General features: G+C 35.6%; 1 protein-coding gene across 1 annotated transcript in view; it reads left to right on the top strand.

Annotated features, from left to right (window-relative positions):
- Positions 1 to 16,027, top strand: part of LOC150097248 (Golgi to ER traffic protein 4 homolog) — a 179,620-nt gene that overhangs the window by 3,320 nt on the left and 160,273 nt on the right. The window contains exon 2 of the mRNA XM_090406838.1: positions 13,038 to 13,116. Within this exon, the coding sequence (XP_090262964.1) occupies positions 13,038 to 13,116 (79 nt within the window). The remainder of the gene's footprint in view (positions 1 to 13,037; positions 13,117 to 16,027) is intronic.

Genomic DNA, 16,027 nt, shown 5'->3' on the forward strand with positions numbered 1-16,027 from the left:
AAGTAGAAAGAAGACAAAATAGTACCACAACAAGCATGGTCTATTACAGAGCTTTACAATTATAGACCAGTCTGTATATGCAGTTGTAGTCAAAATATTGGGGACATTAAAAAACGTTTAATTTTCTTGACCAAAAGCTCTGGAATGACTTCTAATGGGACTATATTGATCAAGTACATATAATAAACAACTATGTTATACCAACTAGTTTCACCAACTAAGGCTGTTGGCATCTTCAGGGTACATAACTGATGTAAGGCACTAAAAAGTAAAAAACTGTTACAAACTATAATCAACAGATTCCAATTATATTAGACAAAGAACAGAACGCGTACAATACATGCATAGGGCATGCATGATCTCACTTGTTGTTATTTAGGAACGTTCTATAGTTGCCACTGTAATTCAGTTCTGGTGAGTTAAGAGATCTAATAAGGGTCTTCCAGATCATGGTCAAGATTAGCCCTTGGTTCCTGTTAAGGTTTTGTATACAGCAGGCAACTGCTGTTGCTTCTTTAAAAATTTGAGAGCGGAAGTTCTCCTCTATGTAAAGAATTGTGCTTCTATCCCACTCTATGATATGGTTTGTTCTTGAGAAGTGAAAAGCTAACCCCGATTTTTCTTCTCTGTTATTATTGATGTCATCAATGTGTTCTTTTTTGCCTAATTTCAAGGCTCCTTGAAGTCTGGCCTATGTAATTCAAGCCACACGAGTAGAGTATGTTGTTAACTCCAGCATATTTGAAGAAAGGATGGCTATCTTTTGGAGATCTTAGGAATTGCCTAATCATTTCTGTAGGTTTAAAGGCCACTCTTATTTTGTGTGGTCTGAGGAGTCTTGCAATCTTATTCGAAACTGTCCCTAAAAATGGAATGACGATGGTAGAAATATAACGTATGTCATCTCATCTTTGTGGGGAGTCAGAGAAAAGTATCTTGGACGAGTCTTCGGGGGAAATCCATTCATGGTAAGGTTGTTAGATATCAGAGATAGTTCTTCCTGGAGGTCTGATTGATCTGTTGTAAGATTCTTCAGCATGTGTACAATGCTAAGTTTCTGAAATGTGGTGGGAGGAAGTGAAATTTAAGTAACGTCCTGTATTGGTAGGTTTGCGGTAAACTGAGAGGTTGATACCACCATTCGTTAGCTTCTTAATCTCCAATATGGATCTACTCGCCAGCCTGGATGTTACATCTCTATTTACTGACATCCCTGTGGAGGAAGTCATCAACATTTTGGGAAGTTTACTCCCACAAGATATTACTTCTCTGTTCCGTCATTGTTTAACATCAAACTTTTTCATGTGGAATAAAACCATATATCAGCAATTGACTGGCTTTGCAAGGGTAGCCCCCTCTCTCCATCTTGTGCTGATCTCTTTATGGAGGATTTTGAAAGTAAAATCTTATCATAGACCCTAAACCCACAGTATTATTATTATGTGACACCTCCAGGGAGTCCAAAGACTCATCGAGGGAGAGTGTGCCAACAGCATCAAACGATTGATCCCCTTCCAACTACTAACCACGCTCAAACTTGTTTAACTTTTTGCACGAGCCATTAGTAGCAGAGGCTCTACCAATCTTTGCTGGCAATATGGTGGAGATACATGGACGATATCTTTATTGTTTGGAACCACACAAAAAAGGACCTGTTAGACTTTCTAAACAAGATCAACTCTTTACACATAAAGGGATGTTGGACAGCTGCTGTTCTTGTTTTTAACAGTCTAATGACTTCACATCATCTGCCTTAGTATCTCATAATGCAACACACACATCCTTTAAACTATGTATAATGCTGTGCATTATTGGAGGGCCATTACCCAGACTTTCGACATTTACTGAGGTCTCGTCAGTGAGAGCCAAACCCAGAAGTGATTCCATCATTGAAGAAATTCAGAAACCACATATTTCCTATATACAAGTAGTGAAAAGGTGTATCACCTTATTATTAAATTACTGTGGGTCATAGATGTTGGAAGTTTTTTTTCATTTGTTTATATTATAAATTAAAGGTACCAAGAAATTATATTCTTGGTTTAATCTTTTATCCAAGTGTAAGCAAACAAAGTTTGCATTACTTCAACCTTGGTATCCCTTCTGGGTCTGACTCACACTGACATGACCTCAATGCAGGTCAAACTCTGGATAGTGACCCTCCAATAATGCATAGCATTATACACACCCCTAAAGGATATGTGCTTTGCATTATGGGATACTAAGGCAATGGATGTAAAGTCGTTAGCTTTTATATACAAGCAGCCCAGTTGTGAAGATACTTCACATGCAAACTTTGTTTGCTTACACTTGGATAAAGGATTAAACCAAGAATATAATTTCTTGGCACCTTTAATTTATATTATACAAGTAATATTCTTATTGCTAATGTTTCATAAGCCCACTAAACAACCAGAACTGGTTCATAGTCCAGAATATGGCCTTCCAATATAATTTCAGTAGACTCAAGTCAAATTAGGAAAGAGCTAAAAAAATTAAAAACTTCTTTTAATTTAAAAGAGCAGAGGATTTAATTCTCACTGGATCAAATTTTGATTTTATAAAATGGTTATCCATTATACGAGGTGCTATCAAAATGAAACTAGACTGCTCTGGATACTTGGCAACAGATCAAGTTACAGTCTCACACAGCTAGGTGTCAGTGGCATAGACGTTAAGTCAGCCTGCCATGTGGCATTGAGCTGTGTGCACTGAAACACGTGGCACACCTTATTCTTATCATATGTTGTTTGTGCCATGTGTGATTTTACCATGAACACGAAATTAGAACAAAGGGCAAATGTAAGATTTTGCGAAACCATGAGCTAAACTCAGTATTTTGAATAGTACTCACGTTTTAAGAAGCGCATAACCACCTTGGAGGATGATTAGATGCCAGGACAACCATCCACCAGCACAACCCCCAAAAATGTCAAAAAAATTTGATAGATCATCCATGCAGATCAACACATCACCATCCAAGAAGTTGCTGACAGAGTTGGAATTTCATATGGAGCAGCTGAAGCGATCATCATGATAGATTTGAGCACTTCACGTTGCTGTCAAGTTTGTTCCCGTCTCTTGACTTCTGATCAGAAGGAGCCATGTGAATGCTTGTCAAGATCCTTGTCAAAAGGCCATTGATGAACCAACCTTCATCTCAATGGTCATCATAGGGGATGAGACAAAACAGCAATTGTCACAGTTGAAAAGTCCACATTCTCCAAGACTGGAGAAGGCAAGTCAAGTCAGGAGTGCAACAAAGAGCATGTTATAATAAATTTAGTTTAATCCTTTATCCAAGTATGAGCAAACAAAGTTTGCACCTGAAAGTATCTTCAGGACTGGGGTAAAGTGGTACAACACCAGGGCACTCCTTGCAAAGGTGGAGCAAGCTACCAACACTCCTATCTCAGTATCTCCCATAATGCAAAACACACCTCCTTGCGGATATGTCTAATGTTATGCATTAAGGGAAGGGCCACAACCCAGACCAGTTTCGACCTTTATTGAGGTCTCTTCAATGGGAGCCAGGCCCAAGTGGAGATACCAGGCAGAAGCATTAGCAGGTCATCTCTACCTATAGGAGTTGTCAAATGGTGTGCCACCCTTTTTTAATAAATTACTCAGGATTTAGAGAAAGATGTTATTTTTCACTTGGTTAGAGTATAATAAATGTAGTTTAATCCTTTATCCAAGTGTGAGCAAACAAAGTTTGCGCCTGAAAGTATCTTCAGGACTGGGGTAAAGTGGTACATTCTTGCATAACATTAGACGTATCCGCAAGGAGATGTGTTTTGCATTATGGGAGATACTGAGATAGGAGTGTTGGTAGCTTGCTCCACCTTTGCAAGGAGTGCCCTGGTGTTGTACCACTTTATCCCAGTCCTGAAGATACTTTCAGGCGCACACTTTGTTTGCTCACACTTGGATAAAGGATTAAACTAAATTTATTATACTCTAACCAAGTGAAAAATAAATTTTCAAAGAGCATGTCGATCTTTTTTGTTGTTGTTTTTTCAACATTAAGGGGATTATACACCAAGAATTTGTCCCACCTGGTCAGACGGTCAGTGTGTAATTCTTTTGCAACATTTTAAGGTGATTGAGAAAAGACATTCGTTGCAAATGACTGGAACTGTGGCGCAGCTGCAACTGGCTCCTCCACCATGACAACACTCCCTCCTACAGTACCTTAAAAAATAAAACTTTTTTTGGCAGTCATCCTACATCCTCCTTACTCACCAGATTTAGTACCTTGTGATTTTTTTTCTCCCAAAAATGAAATTGAAGCTGAAAGGGCAGTGGTACAACACCATTAAAGAGAACCAAGATGTTAATAAATTAAATACTTAATTCTGTATGTTAGTCAAGTAAATATTAGTTTAATATCCAACGTTTCACTGACTAATATCTGTCAGCATTTTCAAAGGATACACTGGTAAGCAATAGAAAGTAACAAAAACTAGGAAACTAACCGACAATTCTAAAAATTATATAAAGTTATCACTGTGCGTGATAACAATACGACACATGATACAATATGCATGTCGCAAGTACAACGTTTTATTTGTTGAGATATTTATTGTAATTTTCATGTAAAGTTCATTTCTTTTTGGTTAAATGATCTGATTAAAGTTTTCCATATAGTTGGTAGGATTAAGCCTTGATTCTTATTTAAGTTACCTGTTGAACGGGCGACTGTAGCAGCTTCTTTGAATGTTCTGGAATGGTTGTTCTCTTCTATGTAGGGCATATGACTCATATCCCATTCAATATTATGGTTGGCAGAGGCAAAGTGGGAAGAAAAGCCTGATATATCTTGTCTGTTATTCCTTACATAGCTCTTATGTGTTCTTTCTTTCTTGTTTCAAAACTTCTAGATGTCTGTCTGAAGTAATTGATACCGCATGAACAGGGTATGCTATAAACCCCAGAGTATTTGTAGAAAGGATGGCTATCTTTCGATGATCTTATAAACTTTTGAATGGTCTCAGTAGGTTTGAAGGTTTCTCTGATATTATATGGTTTTAGAAGAAGAGCTAATTTTTTGGATATGGAAGGACTAACAAATGGAATTGTTATAGAGCTGATGTATTGGGTTTCATCTTTTCATACATGGAAAACTCTAATCAGATCATTTAACCAAAAAGAAATTAACTTTCATGAAAATTACAATAAACATCTCAACAAATAAAACGTACTTGTGATGCATATTGTATCACGTGTCGTATTGTTATCACGCACAGTCATAACTTTATATAATTTTTAGAATTGTCGGTTAGTTTCCTGGTTTTTGTTACTTTCTATTGCTTACCAGTGTATCCTTTGAAAATGCTGACAGATATTAGTCAGTGAAACGTCGGATATTAAACTATTATTTACTTGACTAACATACAGAATTAAGTCTTTAATTTGCTTGGTTGAACAGCAGGAAGGAGTGATTACAAGAGGGTGAGGAGTGGTTTCTTTGCATGGAGGGTGGTTGAACCATGGAATGCATTGCCTGATGGAATGGTGAGAGCGAGAATGGTCAATGAGTTTAAGGAGTGGTGTGATAGACTTTGTGTTTCTTAGGGGGGACCTCCCCTCGATGAGTCTTGAAAGACTTTATGTTCTTAGGAAGGACCTCCCATGATGAGTCTTTTGACTCCATGGAGGCCTGAATAATAATAATAATAATTTATTAATACTAGTGGTCAAGAAAAAGGTCATAATAAAAAGAACCAAGATGTATTGCAAGTTGTGCTTGATGCGCTTCAACAGAAAGACTCCAGGAAGCATTTGAAGATGGCAAGAGTAGTGGAATCTCTGCACGAACTCGGAAGGGAGAACTACTATGAAGGAGGTTGAGTCCAGATTTAAATTGAGTTAGTTGTAAAGATTTTATTAGCCTAGTCTGGTATCTTTTTGATAGCACCTCACATGTTAGAGATGTTATATGTTATCTTCAAAAACTTACTCCGATAATGGATATTATTTCTGGAAAAACTCCCATGTTACTCTTCTCAACAAACTATTATATTTACGGCTATTTGCCTGCTTCTTTTAGGGGTGCCCCAGTTTAAATGCCATTGGCTCTTTTCTCATGGATTCTTAGGGCATTGTAGATGTATATTTATCAATAAATATATGTTGCATAGAGGACAAGAAATTTGCACATACCTTTTTCTGGGTGTTGTGGCTCCTCTTCTTTCGCGTTGCCAAACTACTGTGTGTGTGTGTGGGGGGGGGGTATTTTGGCAAGTGGGAGAATTGAAATAACAAATAGAAAAAAACCCGGGTTTTTTGAATAACATATATATATATATATATATATATATATATATTATGAAGGATGGGCGGAGCGTTTTTATATATTTATGTGACCTCAATTTTATGTTTGATAAAATTGAGGTCACAACCCCGACCAATAGGCGATAACACGAACACTTCAGAAGCAGAAGCACCTACCCGACCTGACATAGCATCCACTTCCTTCATGTGTTCAGATGACGACCAAGAATAGTCGAAATGGACCACACCCCGTCAACCCTTCCCCCCCCCTCTAAAAATCAGTTGCTGTTTTCAACCCCATTCACCCTTTCCCACCTCATATAAAAAAATGCTCCGCCCATCCTTTATAATATATATGTTATTCAAAAAACCCAGGTTTTTTCCATTTGTTATTTCAATTCTCCCACTTGAGAAGAGCCACAACACCCAGAAAAAGGTATGTGCAAATTTCTTGTCCTCTATGCAACATATATTTATTGATAAATATACATCTACAATGCCCTAAGAATCTGTGAGAAAAGAGCCAATGGCATTTAAACTGGGGCCTAAACAGAAGCAGGTAAATAGCCATAAATATAATAATTATTCCTATAATTAACTATAAAACAACAAAATTACACAATAACCACAGTAACAAAACTTTAATGAAAGTATAGATATTTCATACTAAAAATAATAGTACATCATCAGTGAGACAAGCAAATCAAACAATAGGAATGCAAGGTTTTTTAATTGGTTTACCAATTAAAAACAGTTGCCATATGCTAGAAATTAATATTAATAATATTTATTAATATTATTATTAGTTTATCATATTTTATATCATATAATTATTATATTATCAAAATATTAATACTATGTTAATATGAGAATGATCTGAAAAGTTCTCAGCCTGACAATGAAAAATGAATTTATAATTCAAAATTATTTTTATTTTTCAACATAATCTCCCTTAAGACTAATATATTTATTCCAGCGATGCTCCAGCGCCATTATCCCGTCCCTGTAGTGGTTCTCACTAAGATCTGCAAAATACCTTCTATAGCTGCAATCACTCCTTGATTTAAAGAAAAATGCTGACCAGCGAGGAAGAGTTTTAGTTTTGGAAAGAGATAGAAGTCAGAGGCAGCCCAATCTGGGGAATAGGGTGGATGTTCCAATTCATAGTGCAGATCCCTTAATTTTCCCACTGCCAAAAACACCTTTGTGAGCAGGGACTTTTCTCACAAATTTTTTCATCTCGTCTGGTTAAAAGATTGGAATAATATTCCCAGGTGCTAAACAACCGGCTTCTGTCCACTGTTTTGACTGCTGTTTGGATTCTGGTGTGTAACGGTAAATCTAAGTTACATCCATAGTAATAATTTAGCTCCCAAAATCAGTTTTATTCTTGTTAACACGCTGCAAGTACTGTTCAGAGATTTTCATGTGAGTGAATTTTTGATCTACTGTGAGTAAACGTGGCATCCATCTTGTGCAAAACTTTTTCATTTGCAATTCTTCATGCAAAATATATCCTACATGTTCTTTTGAAATGCCTGTAGTCTCAGCAATTTCACGCACTTTGGCTCGCCGGTCATCCAATACCATTTGATCAATGATTTCTGGTGTTGTTACACTTTTTGGACTTCCTTCACATGGATCATCTTCAAGGCTGGTATAGCCATGTTTAAACTCGGCATCCCATTTCTTGATTGTTGAAAACTAAGGAGAAGCGTGCCCATAAACGTTTATGAACTTCGTATGAATTTCTTTTGGTGTTAACGCCTTCTTTTACAAAGAATATTATAACCGCACGATATTCAATTTTATCCATTTCAAGGGATACAGACAACACTTTTGCTTCAGACAGCTGTATTAAACAAACTTCTTGTTAGAATGACTTTCAATTTCACATGGATGCTTATGACAGATGTACCAACTTAGAAAAAAAAAATCTTTCTGATTGTGTTGTCATCTATGGTTGAGGCCGAGAACTTTTCAGACCACCCTCATATTAATAATATTAATATTACAAATATGAATTGTTAATGCTATTATAAATGATAAATATTATTAATTTATGAATATTAATTTCTAGCATGCAGCATCTGTTTCTGATTGGCAAACTGGTTGTTATATACCTTGTATTTCTGTTCATTGATTTGCTTGTTTCTACACACTGATGGTATACTGTTGTTTTCTGTATGAAATATCATTCTTTCATTAAAGTTTATTATTGTGTTTATCCTGTAATTTTGTTGTTTTATTCTCAGGAATCATTTTGCTTATTAGATGATTGTTTTGAAGAGATACATTGTGATTTTAATTAGCAAGCGTTAAATATGGGTAACTCACATATAACTTTATAGGAACCTAACACAGTAGCTAGGTTCCTATAAAATTTTGTGTATTGCAAAACCATGTTATATGGGACTAAGAAGCAGTGCAAAAAGTGGGTTTTGCTTTCCAAAAACTAATAAAAATACACTATTTTTATAACTATTAGACTTTTTTTTATTTTGTGTAGTTCAAAATATAAATAGTGATAACTGAAGAAATTTAAATAAATTCAAGTAAATCAGCAGTTTACCTAAGCTTTTTTATTTGCTTTCCAGTATACACTGATAAAAAATTGAGTTGTGTTTATATTTACACCTTTTATTACATGAGGATTAGAGGATTATGAAAACTAGTTTAAGTTTTATTGTGTAATCTCCTGATGAATTACTATCTATCTCGCCTTTCCATCTGATTCAGACGGGTTGGGTCTCCCCCTAATGAGGAGTCATGGCGAAATAATGCAGCCAGCACACCACTCCTCTGCTTCATCCCTATTGGAGGTGTTCATGACTGTAATCCGTGTGTGTTTTCTCGGGGCCGGTTTACTGCTTGCAGGATGAAAAACTCCAGCTAAACTGGGGGGAAACCCTACTGTCTGCACCCAAGACCGGCTAACTTGGCTATGGCTGAGGAAGATCCTTCAGCTCCTCATATCTCTGACAGGAATCGAACCTAGGACACTCCTTCCCCGGGCATATTGTTATGAAGTGCACAGCTACTAGGCTAACTGTGTGGACAATGAATTACTACATATGAGTAATATTAAGTCATATTTCAGAGACATGAACTCCTGATGCACTTTTTATAAAAGATCTGTTTGGATTTTTTGCCAAAGAGCTCTCTCATCAGCATGGAAAAACTTGAAAATCTTCACTGAAAATTGTGCCTAAGTAACTGAAAAGTTTTACTTTTTCTGTGGGTTCTCCATTCATGATGTTTCTGCCAATTTTCATTGTCTTTGTCTTGTTATTGCTGATTTTCATACGAAATTTATTACACAGTTATTCAGTTTAGTCAGAGAATCTTTCCAGACTTGTACTGGATTTAATTAAAAGTATAGCATCATAAAGTAAAGAGCTGAAATTAATATCTCCAATTTTGATATCAGGTTTAATACCTCTTTCCTTAACATCAAACCATCTTCCTGTACTTCCTTCAATTTTACCTACTGACTTGACACTCAAATAAAGACTGCTTGATATAATGCCCCATTGACCCCATATAACTGTTGCATTTTGAATGGCTTTTCTCTTGGCACCTTGTCATATGCCTTTTGCAGGTCTACAAAACTTGAATACAGATCTTTGTTATATTCTCACGATTTCTGAATTATTTGTGATAAAGTGAAAATCTGATCCTGACAGCCTCTATTTGGCCTGAGTCCAACTTGTTCTTCACCAAGCTTCTCTTCCACAATCCTTCTCAACCATTTCTCAAGTTTACTTCCATAGATCTTACGAGGAACACTCAGTAGTGAAATACTTCTGTAATTCTCACATTCAGCTTTATTTCCCTTTTTTATATATGGATGCTATGAGAGCTCTACTCCCATCATCTAGAAAATATCCCTCTGTCCAAGGCCCCTGTAAGACTTTTATACCTCCATACTTGAGCATTTCTGGTCAAATATCTACTCCAGCTGCCTTTCCACATTTCAGGGTTTTGATATTTTTTTTCTAGTATGGATATGTATTCCTGATTGCATGCCTATTGAATGTTTTTTTACCACTGTGCTGTCACTGCTTGTTTCATTTAGCAATTTTCAAAGTAATTAATCCATACATCAAGGATGTCTTTTTCTTCAGTTTTCATGTCAACTTTATCATATCTCTAATTCCTTTTACAGCACTCTTTCCTCCATTTCTGAGCTCTTTCAACAACCTCCAGAATATTTTGCCATCTTCTTGATATTTATTTATTTTTATTTTTATTTATTTATTTATTTATTTTTTTTAAGATTTCATGGTAGTCAGCATTCATAGTGAAGAATTTATGGAGATACATGACACGTGTTAGAATAATTACTTTAATGATTATTAAGAAAGTAACATTCGGCATTTCAACCTGAGGTCATCATCAGGAAAACACGTGCAGGATACAAGATACATGACACTACACTGTACAAAACTAAGATGAATCTAAATGTTGGATAATCATTTACTCCAATTAGACCTCTGGTGAGAAAAAAAAAAAAAAACGAACTATATTAAACAGTTTTAAAGTCCTCTTGTTTTAAGATTTTCTTCTGTTTAGGGTCGTTCTGGATGCTATAAGGGTTGAAGATGGATCCTCCAAATTCTTTGAATAATTAATCGATCAATGTTGTTCAGATTTGGATGATAGTTCACATTACACAGGCTTCTTTGAATTTTCTTTCTAACTAGGTTTTAGTGCAGTGTAGGTACTTGGTGCCTTTCCAGTCAATTTTGTGAGATGTTTGGAGTGTGTGGTCTGACAGGCATTTTACCATAGTGGAAGTATTTAATGTGGCATTTGTGTTCATCTTTTCTAATTGGGATGGTGCTTCCTGTTTCCCCTATGGAAGAGCTAAGTAAATTTCTTAATTTTGCCTGGGGGAGGGGTGAGTTGAAGGTAGTCTTAATATTGTTTTTAAGTAGTGTTCTATTTTTTCTGAAATGCCCCTAATATATGGTATGTCTCTGGCATTCTTGTAATCTTTTTTCTTTTTAATGGCAATTTTATGGAGAATCTTGTTAATTGTTTTTATTGTAGCCATTTTTTTTATAAATATTTGGTTATTAATTTCAAGTCAGAGCTTGTTCATTGGAACAAATTGTTAGGACTCCATGTTTGAGGGTGCTGATGACTCCTAGTTTTTGTGGTGGATGGTGGTATAGATTTTAATCGATATATGTAGATTTGTGATAGACTCTGAAGGAAAGGCAGCCTGAGGGAAGACATGTGACAAGTATGTCTAGAAAAGGAAAAGAGTTGTTTTTGATCGCAGTGGTAAATTGGATGCATTTGTGTTGTTTGTTTGTTCAGGTGGAGTAGGAATGTATTTAATGTGTTTGTGGCCTTGGAGCCAAATGGCTAAAATATCAACGTATCTGAGCTGGGCTTTAGGCTGGCCAAATCTGGTGTTTGTTTCTCAAAGTCTTCATGTAAAAGTTAGCTATTGGGGGGGGGTGCTGAGCCCATGGCTGTACCTTCTTTTTGTAGATAAAAATTATTTTGCCACTGAAATGCCCAGAGTGGAGTACATGGGCAAAGAAGGCTGTGATATCGGGTGGAAATTATCTTTTGTAAGAGAAGAATAGTATCATTGATCAGGACATAGTGAAAAGGGAAACATCCAATGGATTGCCATTGGATGTTGTGAGTGCAAGCAGTGTGAATGAATTCAAGAATAAGTATGATAGCTCGTATGTGTAGTATGTGGCCTCCCTCAATGAGTCTCTGACTCCCTGGAAGTCTCTCTTAATAATAATAATAATGCAAGACCCTATAATATTGGAGCTCTCATCCCCGTAGGGCATAACAAAACTTACTTTGCTTTAGTACTGATAAGAGCAAACTCTGTGCTAAATTTGATTAAATTCAATGCTTATAAACTAATTAAAAATTGCACTTTTAGTTATCAGAATTTAGTGGTTGGAGGAAGCTAAATATTGCCGAATATTGAAAAACATAAGTTAGATTACACTGAGTTTTATGTGAGATCTCATTAGGTTTAGATATTGGTGCATCATTTTCCTCTCTTTTCTGTGTAGCTGCCAGTTCTTATATTTGCATTTATCTTTTGGGACAAAAACATTAAGAATTTTGTGTTCTGAATAATTCATAATAATAATGTTGATACATGTACTTGGTAGTATTAACTGATTAAAATGTATAAATGTTTTTTAGTGGTTTTAAATTAAAATTGCCAAGAAATTATATTTTTGTTTAATCCTTTATCTAAGTGTAAGCAAACAAGGTTTGTGTGTGAAGTTTCTTTACAGCTAGGCTAATTGTATATAGGGGATGGTGACATCACATCAATAGCCTTACCATAATGCAGAGCACACTTACTTTTGGACGAGCCATTACTTAGACTGGTCTTGACCTTTATTGAGGGTTCATCAATGGGAGCTGCACCAGAAGATTTGCCATGTCTGTGTTAATGCACAAGTCATGTATTTTCCATACACAAAGTAAAAAAGGTGTATCTCTTTATTATTAAAATACTCTCGATCAGAGATAGTTGTAGATGTCACTTGGTTACATCATCATGTATCTGATGTTGAGTACCTGATGTAGTTCTAAATTAAATTTCTTGGCAAGTTTATTTTGATTAAAATATATGAAATTCATGTTTTGTATAAATTTTAATATTTATTTTTCTTATCTCAAAAAAGTACTGATTTTAAATTTCAAATAATTATGAGACTTAATGTATATTGTAGGTGTTGTGAATATGTTTTATCTATTTCCAGATATCTAGGGCAGAAGAAATATGAAGAATTATCAAATCTGTTATATGAGGGTGCTAACATTTTTCTTAAGCATAGTCAGGTAAGGGAATCCTTGGTTTCTTCAAATTATGCAGGTTCTGTCCATTTATTATTCAGAAATGTAAGGTATATAATAAAAAGAAGTATTAAAATCAGTAAATGTTTATTTAGGAATCCCTAATTTTATAAAATTGATGTGTTTATGATGTTCCACAATATACCATCAGTGTTTCATTTAAACCAGCACAGATTAAGTAAGATTTGGTTTGTTGGCCAAGTCTCATATTGGCATCCCACTTTTGTTTATTCATTATTTAGATAGATATCTACTAACAAGGTGAGAATTGGATCAGAAGTTCTAATCAGCTCTCTTCCTTAGAACTGTGTAGGATTCTTCTTATAGCTTTTTTTAGCTTTGGCGTTTATGTTCTCCTTTAGTAATAAATCCAGTGATTTCTTCAGACAGTAGTGATCACATGCACAAACAAGTTTCACCTTCCAGTTTGAAATTAACTGATCAGTGTGATATGAGTAATTATAAATTGGAAAGTGCAAATTTGTGCCTGTTGTTCCATTGTAGGTACTAGTGGTGAAGAAGTGGAGGAATTCTTGACTCATTAAGGATGACAGTTGACATAACATCTGGTTTAGTTAAAGACATAAATAGAAGTACAGAAAATGAATCGCAATCTTACAGAAGTATTATAGGAAAATTTGGAGAAAAAGGTAGGTTTAATAATCATGTTAAGTGCCTGATATATTTCAGATATCAGTATATGTCTATTCATTGTTAACAGCATTCTTAAAAATCTTAAATTCATATGGAGAGAACTCGCGAGAAATAAGAAAAGCCTTGTTGCTGATATCTTCAGACTAGTTGATGATACAAGAATATACAGCAGACTTGAAATAGAGTGATAGGAGAATCAAAAACAAAGGGGTAGAGTTTGTTGCCTTGGTCAATACATTGGGACCTCAGATGTAGGCATTAGTGATACCTGGCTAGCAGAAGCAGACATGCTAATTGGTATGGAGTGTAAAGGTTATGGTATTTTTAGCAAGGACGAGAGAGAAGGGGGAGTGTTCTGCTAATGATATTGGATGACTTGAATCCAGTTAGTGTTTAGACCTACATAGTGTGCCCATTAAGTAATAAAGTTGATTTTTTACAGGACAGCCATTTGAATAAAAGTAATAAACAATTTATAATTTTGACCACTAGAGTGTGTTGCAATCACAGGTGCAACTTTCAAGTCATGTGACATAGCAGTTTTCATGTAGCAACCATTGAATTAATTACGAGTGTGTGAGTGGAGTATGTCAGAAGTTGCGTCATGGAGCAAAGAGCTTTGATAAAATTTTACTGTAAATTAGGAAAACCTGTTACAGAAGTGTACCAAGATGTAAAAAAAAGTTTATGCCAATGACTACTTGAGCCGTGCACAGGTGTGCTGCTGGTTTTCAACATTTAAAGAGGGGAGCGAGTTCCTGGCGGAGGAACCATTCTGTGGGTGGCCACTTTCATTATCCACCATGCATTTGTTCCTGAGGGCACCACAGTGAATGGTCAGTATTATTTAGGAGTAATGCAACGTGTCAGGAAAAGAACTGTGCACTGCCTATGAAGCAATTTCTGGCTTCAAAGTCTGTGTGATTGAACATTCCCTCTTATTATGTATCCAAAGATGAAGTGTTCCTTGAAAGAGTAGCTCTTCAGCAACATTGTTGAAGACATCCAGTGCAGTGTGACCTAGAAACTGGAAGAGGTTCCTGTTCAGGAGTTCCAATGTCTGACAGATGTAAACATAGTGTGGAGTTGATGGGAGATTATTTTGAATCTGTGTACAGTAGTCCTCCCTTATCTGCTTGGATACATTCTAAGCCCCCCCCCCCCCACAGATACTGGTGATAGTACCAAATCCTATATACACTATTTTTTCCTTTACATACCTATGGTAAAGTTAAATTTATAAATTAGGCACAGTAAGAGATTAGCAACAATAACTACAAATAATAAAATAGAACAGTTATAACAATATGCCACAATAAAAGTTATATGAATGGAATCTTAGCAACCTCAGCGTACGTTTTTTATTATTATTATTGTGTATCTATTTATTTACTTATTTATTTATTTATTTTATGAAGTTTATTTCTGGAATTTTCCATTTAATATTATCAGACTAGGGTTTGACTGCAGAAAGTGAACCCATTGATTGGGGGGGGGGATATGGTAATTGACAATTTCGAATATACCATATTTTTCGGACGATAAGATGCACCCCAAATTTATGAGATGATTTTTAGAAAAAAATATTTTATTATATAAAGATATTTACAAATTCTTATTTAATTTTTATTTATTGTTACAATCATTTGTATTAGCAATATTCAGTTCATCTTCATTCTCGGTACTATCACTCATCTCGTTAATGTCACTGTTTGTATTCATCTGAACTATTGTTGTCACTCCCTTCAAAAACTGCGTCATCTTTGGTACCATCCATCGCATTACTTATCCTGCATTTCTTAAATGACTTTATAATCGTCTCTGCTTTCACAGCTTCCCATGAATTTTTCACCCAGGTACATACTTCTGAAATTGTTGGCCGTTTCATACATCCTGTTGCTGTAACATCATGATTTGGCTTTGCATTCCATTTGTTCCACTGTTCCCGCATAAAATTTTTGAATGTTTTATTAATAGATCCATCCAAGGGTTGTAATTGACTTGTAAGGCCTCCAGGAATGACAGCTAATTCTGTATTCATTTCTTTTAGAAGCTTCTTGGTTGATTCTATTTTATGCGCTCTGAATTGATCCCACACTAACATCGCAGGCTTTTTAACACGTTCGCTGCCAACTACGAGTATACTCGTATGACGCTTACCACCGGCAACGAGATTACTGTACTGACCTTGAAGAAGTGAAAATGCTCGGCTTGTGGTAAGCGTCATACGAGTATACTCGTA

The sequence above is a fragment of the Typopeltis vanoorti genome, chromosome 17, assembly GCF_054136105.1.
Source record: "Typopeltis vanoorti isolate ZY-2024b chromosome 17, IOZ_Tvanoo_1.0, whole genome shotgun sequence".
Lineage (NCBI taxonomy): Eukaryota > Metazoa > Arthropoda > Arachnida > Uropygi > Thelyphonidae > Typopeltis > Typopeltis vanoorti.